The sequence below is a fragment of the Lactuca saligna genome, chromosome 7, assembly GCF_052625555.1.
Source record: "Lactuca saligna cultivar CGN05327 chromosome 7, ASM5262555v1, whole genome shotgun sequence".
NCBI classification, from domain to species: domain Eukaryota; kingdom Viridiplantae; phylum Streptophyta; class Magnoliopsida; order Asterales; family Asteraceae; genus Lactuca; species Lactuca saligna.
Window position 1 is genome coordinate 3,928,275 of NC_136423.1, and position 13,039 is coordinate 3,941,313.

At 33.7% G+C, this 13,039-nt stretch overlaps 2 protein-coding genes across 2 annotated transcripts; both read left to right on the top strand.

Annotated features, from left to right (window-relative positions):
* Positions 1 to 259: 259 nt before the first annotated feature.
* Positions 260 to 1,721, top strand: LOC145003977 (LDL receptor wingless signaling/trafficking chaperone). The gene is made up of 3 exons (XM_078962883.1): positions 260 to 597; positions 1,153 to 1,281; positions 1,461 to 1,721. The coding sequence occupies exons 1-3, from the start codon at positions 364 to 366 to the stop codon at positions 1,632 to 1,634; spliced, it is 537 nt and encodes a 178-aa protein (XP_078819009.1). The 5' UTR covers positions 260 to 363; the 3' UTR covers positions 1,635 to 1,721.
* Positions 1,722 to 6,896: 5,175 nt separating this feature from the next.
* Positions 6,897 to 9,425, top strand: LOC145005398 (F-box protein CPR1-like). Its single transcript, XM_078964477.1, has 2 exons — positions 6,897 to 7,053; positions 8,267 to 9,425. Exon 2 carries the CDS (start codon positions 8,298 to 8,300, stop codon positions 9,405 to 9,407), a length of 1,110 nt encoding a protein of 369 aa, XP_078820603.1. The 5' UTR covers positions 6,897 to 7,053; positions 8,267 to 8,297; the 3' UTR covers positions 9,408 to 9,425.
* Positions 9,426 to 13,039: the final 3,614 nt, after the last annotated feature.

Consider the following 13,039-nt stretch of genomic DNA (forward strand, 5'->3'; position numbering starts at 1 on the left):
AAATTTGAAACGAGTGAAGTTTATCTTCACAAGTATATTGGGTTTTAATATATGTATATAATACTGATTTTTTACATTGTAAAACATTACCCGATTATTCTTGATTGATTTTAGTATCATGTTTTTTCGAACACTGTTTACCAAAAAAAGATATTTATATAATCTTACATGGCTTATCACGTAACGCTAACATGCACCGCCATAGTTATGAAAACCTGTAACCTAATACGTGTTACACGCATAGTATGATCAATGGCGTTTCATAGCAGATCGGCAACAGTAGTTTCGTTTTCTCTGGCCAATTTCCATCTACCGTTTTTCCTTATACTTCTGATTTTTGTCGGTAACAATGGCGTTGGGGGGATGAAGAAGCGAGTTCACATTTCCGACGACCTCGATGACGTGGAGGACAATGAGGAGGATGAGGCGTGGATAGAATGGGGACAAAAGAAGAAAATGACGGTGGAAGAGTTTGACCCGCCGCCGGAGAATTTTTCCGATATGGATTTTAGTCAGATGCAGAACGAGGTTCTGAAACGGCAGGTTGGACAAGCGTATGGCTTCGTTAAGCTTAAGTTAATCGATCATCGTACTCCGGTAACTCGATTCTTCTTCTAATTTTGTTTAAAATTTGTCCAACCACATTTTTCATTAGTTTTTTTTTTCTTTTTTCTTTCTGATTTTGGCTTTCGTTGATTGCAAAAAACCTAGACGCATCGATTTTGATTGAATTAAATTTTAGTGATGAATTCGATTGTATCCTTTTATTTTGAAGTATTTATTGAATGAAAAAAATGGCTATCACAAACAAAATGATTCTCAATTTTGGTATTTTGCCTTTATATACTGCATGCATTCAATTTTGGATCTATATTGTAGCGCTATTGATGACGATATATCAATTCCATCTCAAAAATACGATCCATTTGATAGTAGAAAAGAGGAAGTTATCTAACTGTGAATCAATCTGAATCCAATAGTTATGGGTTCCTAGACTCGATGTAAACATGATTTGTGCTTTATTAAAAAGATGATCAAGTTATGGATTTCTGTTGTTCATGGAGGGAAAGCAAAGAACAAACTTCAGTTATATTATTTATCCTTCAAAAATAGTATTAAGCATTTTTAATAACTTCCTGATACTTTTTACAGGATATGGTATCTGATATTGCAGTGAAATGGACCCAACTTGCAAGAACCGGAGCAATCGGAGTCATTTTCATGGGTTTTGATCTTTCCACTGTAATGTTCACATTACAAAATGCCCAAAACACTTTAGAGGTTACTTCCATTTCCCTTTCCCTTCTAGTCTCATATTCATTGCTAACTAATTGCTTGCACTTTTTTCCTTTTCACTTCAATGAAATACATGAAAAATGATTTTGAAATTAGTAGGAAATAATAATTCAAGAATACAAATAAGGTTATTTATGAATATACTCATTTTTCAATGTTTTTAGTTTAAAGATTTTTTACTGGATCAACCTGAAGCATACGAGATTAAGATGGGGGATCAGTTTTTTCGAAGACCTGGGGATCCTCCGTTTGACAATCTTCTAAAAAAACTTCATGAAGAAGACAAGAAAAAGATCGCTACTTCCTCCAACGATACTATCACCAAAGATGAGTTATGATTCACAATAAAGTAAATTATTTGGTTTAACTTCTCTATTTGCTGTGATTTTGATCTTATCCATGGTTTTTATCATTGATGTAGTTTCCTAGTTTTCAAAGATGATGGTATATATATATATACACACACACACACACACTAGTGATGTTCGAAGGGATGTGCTGAGCACGGCCCACAAAACGTAATTTGGGTGTTTTTAAAACACAATGTCTTAATAAGTTAGGATTAGATGCGAGATATAATAACATATTTTCATTTGTTAGTAGATTTTTTTTTTCTTATTTGTACTTGTAGCTTGAAAATATACTTCAAATGTTTTGTGATAGGTAATTTTGAGCTATTAGTGTCTTTTATTTCGATTGTTTATTGTAGGAATGAAAATAGTGAAAAAAAAGAAAGAGATTAGTTTAAAGAAGTTGATAGAATGTTATGTTGATGGATGTTTTCATGTGGTGCAAGATGTCATTGGAACTTGGATTTCCCTACTTTTAGGTAGCACTATTTAGTCTTTGATTACCATTTAAGAATCTAATTTGGTTTCGGTTCTTGAGTAAATTGTACCCTTCTTATGTCTTTTATTTTAGATTCTGTGGGAGATTGAAATACGGGGAGCTTTTTCATCTACGAACATATTTCTTAATATTGATAAAGAATATGATAAGAATTGGTCATATATAAAACAGGGGGAAATTGGAGGGACCAAATTGTAATATTTACATATTCTGTTTTGCACCCAATCCGTAGGATAGTATAAATAACCAAATTGTAAAACACATTAAACATGATCATAAAATCTATGGTTATCTCAAACATGGTAAAAATAAGCAAGACAATATTCAATTCTCAGTAATAAAAATTAATAACTTTGTAGTTCATGAATATTTAACGATTATTACTTATATAAGTTCTTGACAAAACTCCACCCCTTTTACATCACAAACATATGAACAACCTTGATAGTATAAGAGATCAAAACACAGAACTGCAGTCACATAACCATAGAAGGGTAAATTAGTCATTCACGGATGTTCGGACAGTAAGAGATCATAACTACACAAAACTTGAACCTCACGTTATAATAGTAATTCTATAACTGTGTAGACTTTCAAAAGTACAATGTTGTAATAGGAAAATATGAAAGTAAGATGCTATATTACACAAACCAATGATAGTACATTGTCATTTATTGCTTACATCTTTTTTACTTTCACAAGCTCTTTGTGTAAAACATCATTCATTTCTTGGACATCCCCATACTTTATAAAATTTATAATTGATTATGTATGAGTGGTAAGTTCTGCATTATATGATTAGATATCACAAAAAGTGAAAACAAATTGTCAAACACCAAAAGGAACAATCAGGACATGACATTCAAAGGATTAGCATATTAAAAAATGAAGTCTTAATATCATTAAAATCAAAAGAAGTAGCACTCCCCACACAATTATAATGTATCGGTAGTAAGTTCACATTATAATACATATTACACCGCCAATAATTTAAGGAAAGAATTAAAGGGTATTTGAGTATTCTTAACAAGGTAAAAAAAACTTGGAATTAGATTCCATGGGTTTTGTGAAGAAATATTGTCAATCTGTCAGTCAAAGAATTTATGAATTCTGATGGAATTCAATTCCATACCCGTTTGCAACAAAATGTTGCAAAGGAATGCAAGTAAATTCCAATTTCGGTCAAATCCCAAGGAAACTAGCAAACCACATGCCCTTTTATTATGTCACATATTCTAAAATATCAAATATACATTATAAAAATTAAAGTTATAAGCATGTTAAACCAAACTATTCATTCAATTAGAATGTAAGTGAGAAGAGGCACCATTAACTTTGAGGAGAATTGAGATTTAAGAACTTTGATTGTACCACATCTTCCATCAGATGCAACAATAATAAAATCACCTGATGGTTGCTTTGGATTTTCAAGATCCATTACCACTACCCTTCTTGCACCATTTTCCCAAGTGCCTTTTACTTCCATCTGAACCTTACAAGCCACCTGAGAAACAAAAGTCACCTCCTGCTTGTTTTCAAAATAGATAAATTGTGACATCCCCAAAATCACGACCATAAAAGACCGATTTTCATTTATGCTTTTTAAAATAATTTCAGAGTAAATCCTTTTGATTTGAAAGAGTTGCAGAATTTGTTCCCAAAAACAAAACATATAAAACAATGTTTACCAAAGCATTTCATAAAAGAAATGTATTTTCATTATATAATCAAAACTCGGGGTGTCATGTTCCGATACAGACCAATAAGCATAAACGATAACATTACAAGTCATTCAACAAATATATACATATGCAGACTTGTAAACAAAATAACTTGATGGTTCATCCATCTTACGCCCTTGCGCCGTTTCCTGTAATACAAATAAAACAGAGTGGGTCAAGCTTGGGAGCCTTATGAGCATATAGGGTTTTCAACCCACAATAAATAAATTATATTTAATTTCACCAACCAATCACTATCCCGATTACCCATTCCCGTTATCCTCACTTTACATCCCTAAAACAATATCTATCTCAAGGGACCTAATCTAGGATTTTCATCGGGACAGACATTACTGCTAAGGGGTTTCCTCAACAATAGATATCCTAAAGGCAACCATGAAGGGGATAGAGCACACCGGTGAACACATCGTTCACAACACCTACAGGTTATGAACCTACTAGCGTTCCACGAGACTGTCTAGAAGGAGTCTGTGGTCGTTATCCATACTCCGCTGAATAACTAGGTCAACAACAACAACATCGAGGCCTCTCATCTGTTTATTACACACCAACTATCTACCCATGTTCTACCCAACATATTAGTAGATAAAAATATATATTTTTATACATAATTTAAAACATGTATAGCATTTTCATCCAATACATATTTCACATAACAGATGAGGCATACACACATAACACGTATTTCATAGAAAACAAATAAGATCTATGAGATTAAAGAGAGTGAATATACATTCACGCACATAACAACAAAATTATACACATAACACATATTTCGTATAAAATACTTCATAATTATGCGTTAGAAGAAAGTAACTACACAATCACTTGATCAGAAGATGATCGGACAGCACTACGGCTTGCAGAAGTAGTAATCCTCAGCAGATCTGGAAGATCTCTACAAAAGTCGAATTTCTCGCGGGCAGAGCTTCGGCTCGAAAACTGCACTTCTTGCGATCTTCGGGATCTCGGGACTTGCTTCGGGACTCGGGGATATTACCGGGGCTTTGGGGTACTTCTGGCACGCAAATCGAGGTAAAATAGGAGAGAGAAGAGAGAAAATAGCAACCCTAAACGGCTGGCCCTTCAAATCTATTTATAGGGCAAATTTGGCCCTTACCACATCGTGGCAACCTTTTTCCACGTCGTGGGCTTGGTCGTCACTGCATGCATCATCCCAAGTTGCATCTGGGGGCCTCCCAGAGGTGTCAGGACACTTGCCACGTCGTGATCTCTGACAGTTTTGGGGTTTCGCGCCCCGAACTTCATAAATTCATAACTTTCGCATACGAACTCCGTTTTCGACGTTCTTTATATCGCCGCGAAGGTGAGATTATGCTCTACAACTCTCGTTTAGACTCCATTGGCTAATTTTGAATTTATTTTTAATATATTATAAGTATATTACTTATATATTATTTTTAGTAGGCCGGGACAGGAAAACTCCGTTCGAAATTCATAACTCCTTCATATGAACTCCGATTCCGTCCGTCTTTCCGTCGTTGCACTACTATCGATGAGATCTTCAATTCTCATTTAGATCACTAAGGATAGATATCTATCTACCTTAAATTTACTATTTACGTCGCGCTGGGTCGTGCCGGTTCTGTCGCGAAACTTCGACAGGTCATAACTTCTTCGTTATAACTCGGATTTCGGCATTCTTTATATATTCGGAAACCTTATTTCAACTACTACAACATTATCCATAAATATAGGCTTTATCTAACATCTCATTTTGATGCTTATTTTTATTCTTAATTAAATTAAGACACACAATTAAGCACATAACACGTAATACTCAAATAATACACTTCTATTATTTCAAAACGGGTTACAAAGGTTAACCTAGACTATTATATCAACATTAATGACAAGCCCAGAAACACAGGCGTTACATAAATAAAACAAAACAAATAGTTAGTTCAATTCAACCTCTTAATAACACTCACTTCAAATTCATATGGCAAATTGAATAGTTAGGCAGTTTGGGTAAGAATTCAAAGCATGCAAAGTTTTTGAATACTCTTTTTAATTAAATTACGAATTTGGGTAAGAACGTTTTAACAACACACATCACTCGTGGACATTCACCACCATAAAATAGTCATTAACGAAGTGATAGTTACAAAGTTTCTACATCCCAATTCTTGCAACGCCATTTGAACAAATTTGGTTAAAGATTCGACCCTTTTAATAGATACTCAAGCTTCTGTGAGGCATTAAATCGAACACTTTGACTGCATCTTTAACTTTTTGCTTCACTTATCAATTGAAATATGGTCCTGAAAGAAACTACCTTCAATCATAAAATAACATAAGAACAGGGTAATTTGCATCGTTGTTAACATAGATGTGAAGAAAAGTAAAACAAACTAATAGTTGCCTTAACAAACTAATTTGCATCGTTGTTAACATAGATGTGAAGAAAAGTAAAACAAACTAATAGTTGCCTTAACAGCAACGATAAAGTATTTCACTTGGGAACTAATAGTTGTTTCCCTTTTCGTGGGCTTGAGGAGGAAGAGTTTCACTTGGAAGAATCTGTTTTAAAAGTTGTCTTGTACAAAATGACAAAACATTAGAAAACATGCATGAAAAATCAATATGTGTTTATATCATTCGATTTTGATATATTTGGTTTTTGTGCGATAGATACAATGAAATTGACAATATAATTCAAAAAGTAATGCATAATAATGTTACGATCACAGAGTATATATACTCTATGAATATAGTTTCCAAAAAAATTAAAAACTATTGTTTACCTTAAACATGGATGTACAAATTTCTTTATGGATATACAATAAATTTACCTAATTGTTAATTCCTATCATCAAAAAGATGAAACTACAATAATTTTATTATTCGAAGTTAGCAATCTTTATTATAAACTAAAAAAATATTATTTTTTTGTATTATTAAAAAAAAGATTGAAATAAAATATTCTCTTAAATAAAAAACCCCAAATAAATGAAAAAGAGAAAATGTTTTTTTACAATATTTTAGAAAATGGATCTCGTCCAACCTTGACCCATTCTCAAATCGTGTGCAAAAAGGTCGTTCTGCTTGTGCCGCTCATATCGTGTAAGAAGGCCTTGAACCTGCGTCTTCTTCTGCACTGCTGATGCTCTTTCTTCGCCACCAGCACTGCCGTTTGTGATCGGTATGTAGCTTGTGATTTATCTTCATCTTAAAAGTTATCAACGGTTCTTCGTATGTTCAGAGACTGTATTTGATGAAGTTGAAGCAATCGTGTTTATGTTTCTGTATGCAGTTTGTGATTCTTTCTTTGTTTGAGTGAGGATTGTTTATTTGTAGTGGATACAATTTTTTTAATCAGAGGAACCAGTGGGTATTGTTGATTGAAGTATAATACTTAACAATTAATCAGGATTTTGTGCCATATTCCTAATTAGAAAGATTACGAACTCACAGAATGCATACACTCTCCACAACCTCTTAGGTTAATTTTCACCTGGTAATTAACATCTCAACTACAATTAAAAAGAAGCTAACCCGTTCCAGAAATTCCATATGTAAAATGATAAGACCCGGTTCGAGATGGGCAGTCTCCAGAGCAATTAGAGTAAGAAGATAACAGGAAGATGGGAAGCAAAAACAAAGTAAATAGTAATACTAATTTCTTCTAGTGGTCTCCACGATTCCCACAATTCTAGCAACTGCACTATCATGCTAGACTTATTCAATGAAGTAAAGAAAAACATGCAAAATAAAGAAACTATCAACTACGTGTAGGAAACCGCTACTTCTTGACTTGCTCCACCCTTGCCTTCTACTCTTCATAAATCATAACGGGCTGGCATGCGAATGTTCCTCCTGGGTCGGTTATGGGCTAAGCTCTCGTATCATAAAACCTCCAATTTGCACTTCCTTTCCAACTAACAAGTTAATCCGTATCTAAAATATAAATCTGATATTTATTCAGCTATAACCTATGCACACCATTACGCATAATCAAACATTATCGAATATCATGATTTAACCATAAAAACAGATACCAACGTAATTTATAATCAGTTACCTTCAAATTCTACTTAGATTCCTACTCCAAAGGTGGATTATCTTTGATGATTGCATTATCAAATAATTTCTCACATCTAGCCTCCATTCAATGCACGTGGTTGATAGACAACGATGGTTAATTTGCATAATCTTCATTCAAAAATTTTCTTATAATTTGAGTTATATTCAAATTCATTGGATTGCTATTTGGCTACTGCAGTTTGCGTTTACCTTGAATAGTGGCTACTTGCCTATTGCAGTTTGGCATTTTGGCTACCACGATTGAGTAGATGGATTACTGGTTTTTTATTTTTATTTGTATTTTACGTTGTTGCAATTTGTGAATTTGATAGTTAAGTAGCAGCAACCACAACCAGAATCAAAATGTGTGAATACGAAATACCTTTTCATATTCAAGAGGAAATCATGAAAAGGCTTCCGGTGAAATCACTGATTCAGTTCAGAAGCGTCTCAAAAGCATGGAAGTCTTTGATTGACAGCTCCGAGTTTATTGCTGCTCACAGCCTCAGGTGCCACACTCATCCGCAGCATCTGCTTGTATCGTATGAAGATCCGGAAGAAGGGATAAAGTATGTTTCTTATATCGATGGTGACACTTTCCGCCAACAGAGGTCTCTTCTGACTGTTCCTGTATCGATTAAAGAACTTAAGAAACTGGTAGTAGTTGGTAGCTCTCATGGCCTACTGTGCTTGTATGGCTCTGATCCCGACCTTACAACTAAGATGGTTGCTCTTTGGAACCCTTCTATTAGAAAATCGATTGTTGTTGCTGTGCCTGACCAACTATCTGTTGGCAAAAGCAATCCATCTGTTGGTTTTGGGGTTTGTAGTGTCACTGGTGACCCTAAGATTGTTTTGATTACACAATCTTGGGATGACCCAAATATCGAAACCAGTTACCGTTTCAAAGTTTTGGTTTACACTTTGAGCTCAGGGAAATGGAGAAATTTATCCACCGATCTGCCCGCTAAACCGGTTCGAGATTGGGGTCCGGTGGTAGTTACCGATCGGTTTATCTATTCGCATTCTGCAGGGTCAAGCACTCATAATATGATTATGTCATTTGATGTGACTAATGAGACTTTTGAATCCGTAGATCTTCCGGATACCTTAGCTCGCCATCATCCTGTGAACTTTTTTATTTCTAAGGTACGGGATTCTCTTGCTATGTTTAAATACAGTGGAGAGATCTATCCTGGGGGAGACATTTGTACTGTATGGATGATGGAGCATGGTGTTCAAAAGTTGTTTACAAAGTTGTTTGACATAAAGACACCGCATGACTTTATAGTGGGATTTAGGAAAAATGGCATACCTATAATTCAAGTGACGTATGATGACGATGATGATGATGAACCACCTAGACTTGTTGTTTTTGAGCCCAATTCTGAACACAACAATTTTCTTGAGATTTCTGTATATCCTTTTTCCTTCAATGTGAATTCCTACATGGAAACGCTGCTTTTGCTGTAATAGTTATTTACATAAACAACATACTTAAACTTTTACGAATCATAGCAATATGTATCTCATAATAGCAAAGTACTTGCATTTTCTCTACACATAGTAGCAATGTACTTACAATTCTTTACTCATAAATGCAACACACTTACATTTCTTAAACGATAATAGCACTATGTAACACATAAAGTACAATCACCATATTATTGATAGCAAAATATAAGTGCATTGTTATTATAGGTAAAAAGAAAGTAAATTGCTATTATCTGTAAAGAAATACAAGTGTGTTGTTATTACAAGTAATATGGCCTATATTGGAAGAATTAGATTATTTTATAGTTTTTACAGTCATATGAAGCACTAGTTATTAAGAGCACCCCCAAAAGTTGGATAGAAACTGTTTTGATTCGACCCAAATGTAGAAAACCCATTTCCACTTTTACAAAAAATCTACCTACTTTAATTAATTTGAACTGATTTCATCAGTTACCTAGCTCACTCAATCTGCTCTCCTTTACCAGCCAGCTCTATTGTACATATAGAGATCATTTGTCTAATAAGCATGTTTTGGGCATGGGAGTCAACATACCCATCAACACCTACTGTGTTCACTCCCCGTTAGTACTCCTTAGTTTGCTATATATATATATATATATATATATATATATATATATATATATATATATATATATATATATATATATATATATTAATTATATGCAAAAAAAATAACAATTTACTTTCATTAGTTTGCATAATAATGCATAATATTTTGCATTAAGAGGAATTTGAATATAATAGGAAGAATGAAATTAGTATGCTATATTATGCAAACTAATGAAAGTATATTGTTATTTGTTGCATATAATACACAAATAAACTAGTTTTTTGGATCCTTTTATTAGATACTTAAAAAAAAAAAGGTTCAGACAGGATAAAAACGTTTTTAACTGAAATTGATTTTCAGAAAACCGGTTATGTTTTTAATAGAAACTGACATTAAAAAAAATGGTTAAAAACCGAACTGGTGTTTAGAAAAACAGAAACAGGCTAATGTGCACTAGAGGTGCACAAACCGGTCCGGTTTTTTCTGTTATATCCGGTTCAGTTTTTTCAATTATTTTGAAGTGAAATTGAGTTTAAAAAAACTGCTCTGTTATTGTTATAGTACAAAAATCTGTTCAAATATTTATTAAAACCTATTCCTAACCGGCGATTTGGTTTTAACCTAACTGGTTCTCGAAAAACTATAAAAAAAATCAGGTTATTTTTTTGGGTTAAAAAAACCGATTCTTTTGTGCACCTCTACTTAAGCGGAATAAGGGGATGATAATCTAGATAGATCTAATTGAGTCGGCCTTGTTTATGTCCAAGACCAATAAAAGGGTGTAAGACCGAATAAAAAAAAAAATCATGACACCAAACGATTTAAATTTAAGTTTGATCGCATCAGACATAATCACTTGATAGGGGTGTTCACTGGGCGGTTCGGATCGGATATTAATAAAATTGTTAACCGTGATAGCGGGGTGGATTCCTTGTATGCATTAACCGAAACCGAACCGAATTGCTAAAAACCCTTAACCGAACCGAACCGTATGAAGGCGAATAACCACGGTACGGTTCACGGGTATCCGTTAAATATGAATCAATCAAAACTAAAAAGTCCATTTCAACCATTTTTTTTCTTCTGAAAATCAAAAACTCACAAAATTCGCAATAAAAGATAATAATAAATTCAATGCTTGTTTATAAATACATACACTTTATTAGTATGATAAAACCTACCTTTATAAATAAGTCCAATTACATAAAACATATGTAGACATGAAACATACTAATAGAGTTAATGAAAAACAAAACAAACCATCATTACATTACTATCGGAGTATTGCATGGGCCATTAGGCATTAGTATATACTGTAAGTTTTTTTACATTACTATCGGAGTATTGCATGGGCCATTAGGCATTAGTATATACTATAAGTTTTTAAAATATTTAGTTGCATATTTAGTTGCATATTTAGTTGCAGTGGACTTATTTCTCTTTTATCTTTTGCCACGGAACTTCTAATTTTCATTCTAACGCCATAATGACGATTTCCTTTTCTCATTCTTCTCTTCCCTTCTTATCCGCTTTCATTGCCACCTTGCCGGCCTGCTCGTCCAATACTATTTCAACCCGATGGTTGATTGGGCCCAAGGGTATTCCATCCCGAGGATGACCGGATCCATTGTATATTTGTATTCCTACCCGATGGTTGACTGGACCCATTGTATTTTGGCCGGTGTTCTAAAAGGCGTGTGATGGCGTAAGGCGTGACTTTGCCGTTACGAAAAGTCTCATAACGTTGTTGTTAGGCATGACGCGTCGCAAGGCGTGATATGGCGTGTCATTGCGCGTTGTGGTGTGTTTTTTCGTTTGAGATAACTTTTTTGCTCTTTGTTATGTCTTCTAATCGGGCATACACGTATTGTGTTTTTTGTTATTAGTTATTGATATAACACTTCTAAAAAGTAGTTGTATTTGAAATAAATCAATATTTATATGATAATATAACTATAAATTAATACAAAATCACCGTCTTACATCACACATTGAAAAACATCATGGCTCGTTAAGCTTGATGTTTGACATTGCCGCCACATCACGTCTCATGCCATTTAAAACCTTGATATTGGCATTCCAACCTGGGGTATTCCATCCCGAGGATGACTGGACCCCGAGGTTGATTGAGCCCGAGGTATTCCAACCTGATGGTTGATTGGACCCGACATGTTGTTATATATGTTATCGGTTTGTGTGTTGTTATTTTGGGGGAAACTTACTAAGTTTTGACTTACGGTTTTTAGTTGTGATTTCAGGTACTTCAGATAATCGCGGGAAGACGAATGCGTGACCGTATACATCCTCGTTTTTATGTACTTTTAATCTATGAGATACTCTAATATTTTGAAAACAATAATTTTGTAAACATTATATGATTTGGGGTTGTTTTAAAAAGTTTAAATTTATTGTGATTTTTATGATGTTACGACCTATTCTGAATAGGATTTACAAGCTAAATGCATACAAGGATGTTAATACGTGAATTACAATTTCAATCCCTTAACTATGTAATTCCTCACTTTCAAGCCTTCTATTTTATAAAAGGATATTTTTTGTCCCTATACTTTTTTAAAATGTCACTTTCATCCCTCTATCTTCAATTTTGTAAAACATCATTTTTTTTTTCCAAAGAGCTTGTAAAACATCATTTTCACCCCTTCGTTTTTTGAACTTTCGTGTTTGTCTTGTACTATATATAATGCGATTTTCTCTCATTTATTTTGTAAAATATATTTTTCACCCTTCTCTTTTTTAAAATGTTACTTTGACTCTCTCAACTGTCAACTTTGTAGATCAATTTTCACTCCTATTGTACAATAAAAACACGTAAAAACTCGTTGCTAAGTGCAAACTCAATTATTGGTATATAGTGCCTTTGAGACAGAGTTACTGTAGCTAAAGGTCTTGTTTACAATACACAATGTACAATCTACCACATGCTTAAAAAAAATAATAAAATAAAATAAAAAAAACTAAGTACTATAACATTTTTTTAGATAAGTTAGCCGAAATTGTTACATTCCCTTTTGGCACA

Bases quoted from the DNA above. Each gene is read 5' to 3' on its own strand.
- LOC145005398 (XM_078964477.1), top strand. From the start codon at position 8,298: ATGTGTGAATACGAAATACCTTTTCATATTCAAGAGGAAATCATGAAA.
- LOC145003977 (XM_078962883.1), top strand. From the start codon at position 364: ATGAAGAAGCGAGTTCACATTTCCGACGACCTCGATGACGTGGAGGAC. The intron at 598-1,152 runs GTAACTCGATTC...TACTTTTTACAG, and splicing joins TAATCGATCATCGTACTCCG to GATATGGTATCTGATATTGC. The intron at 1,282-1,460 runs GTTACTTCCATT...CAATGTTTTTAG, and splicing joins ATGCCCAAAACACTTTAGAG to TTTAAAGATTTTTTACTGGA.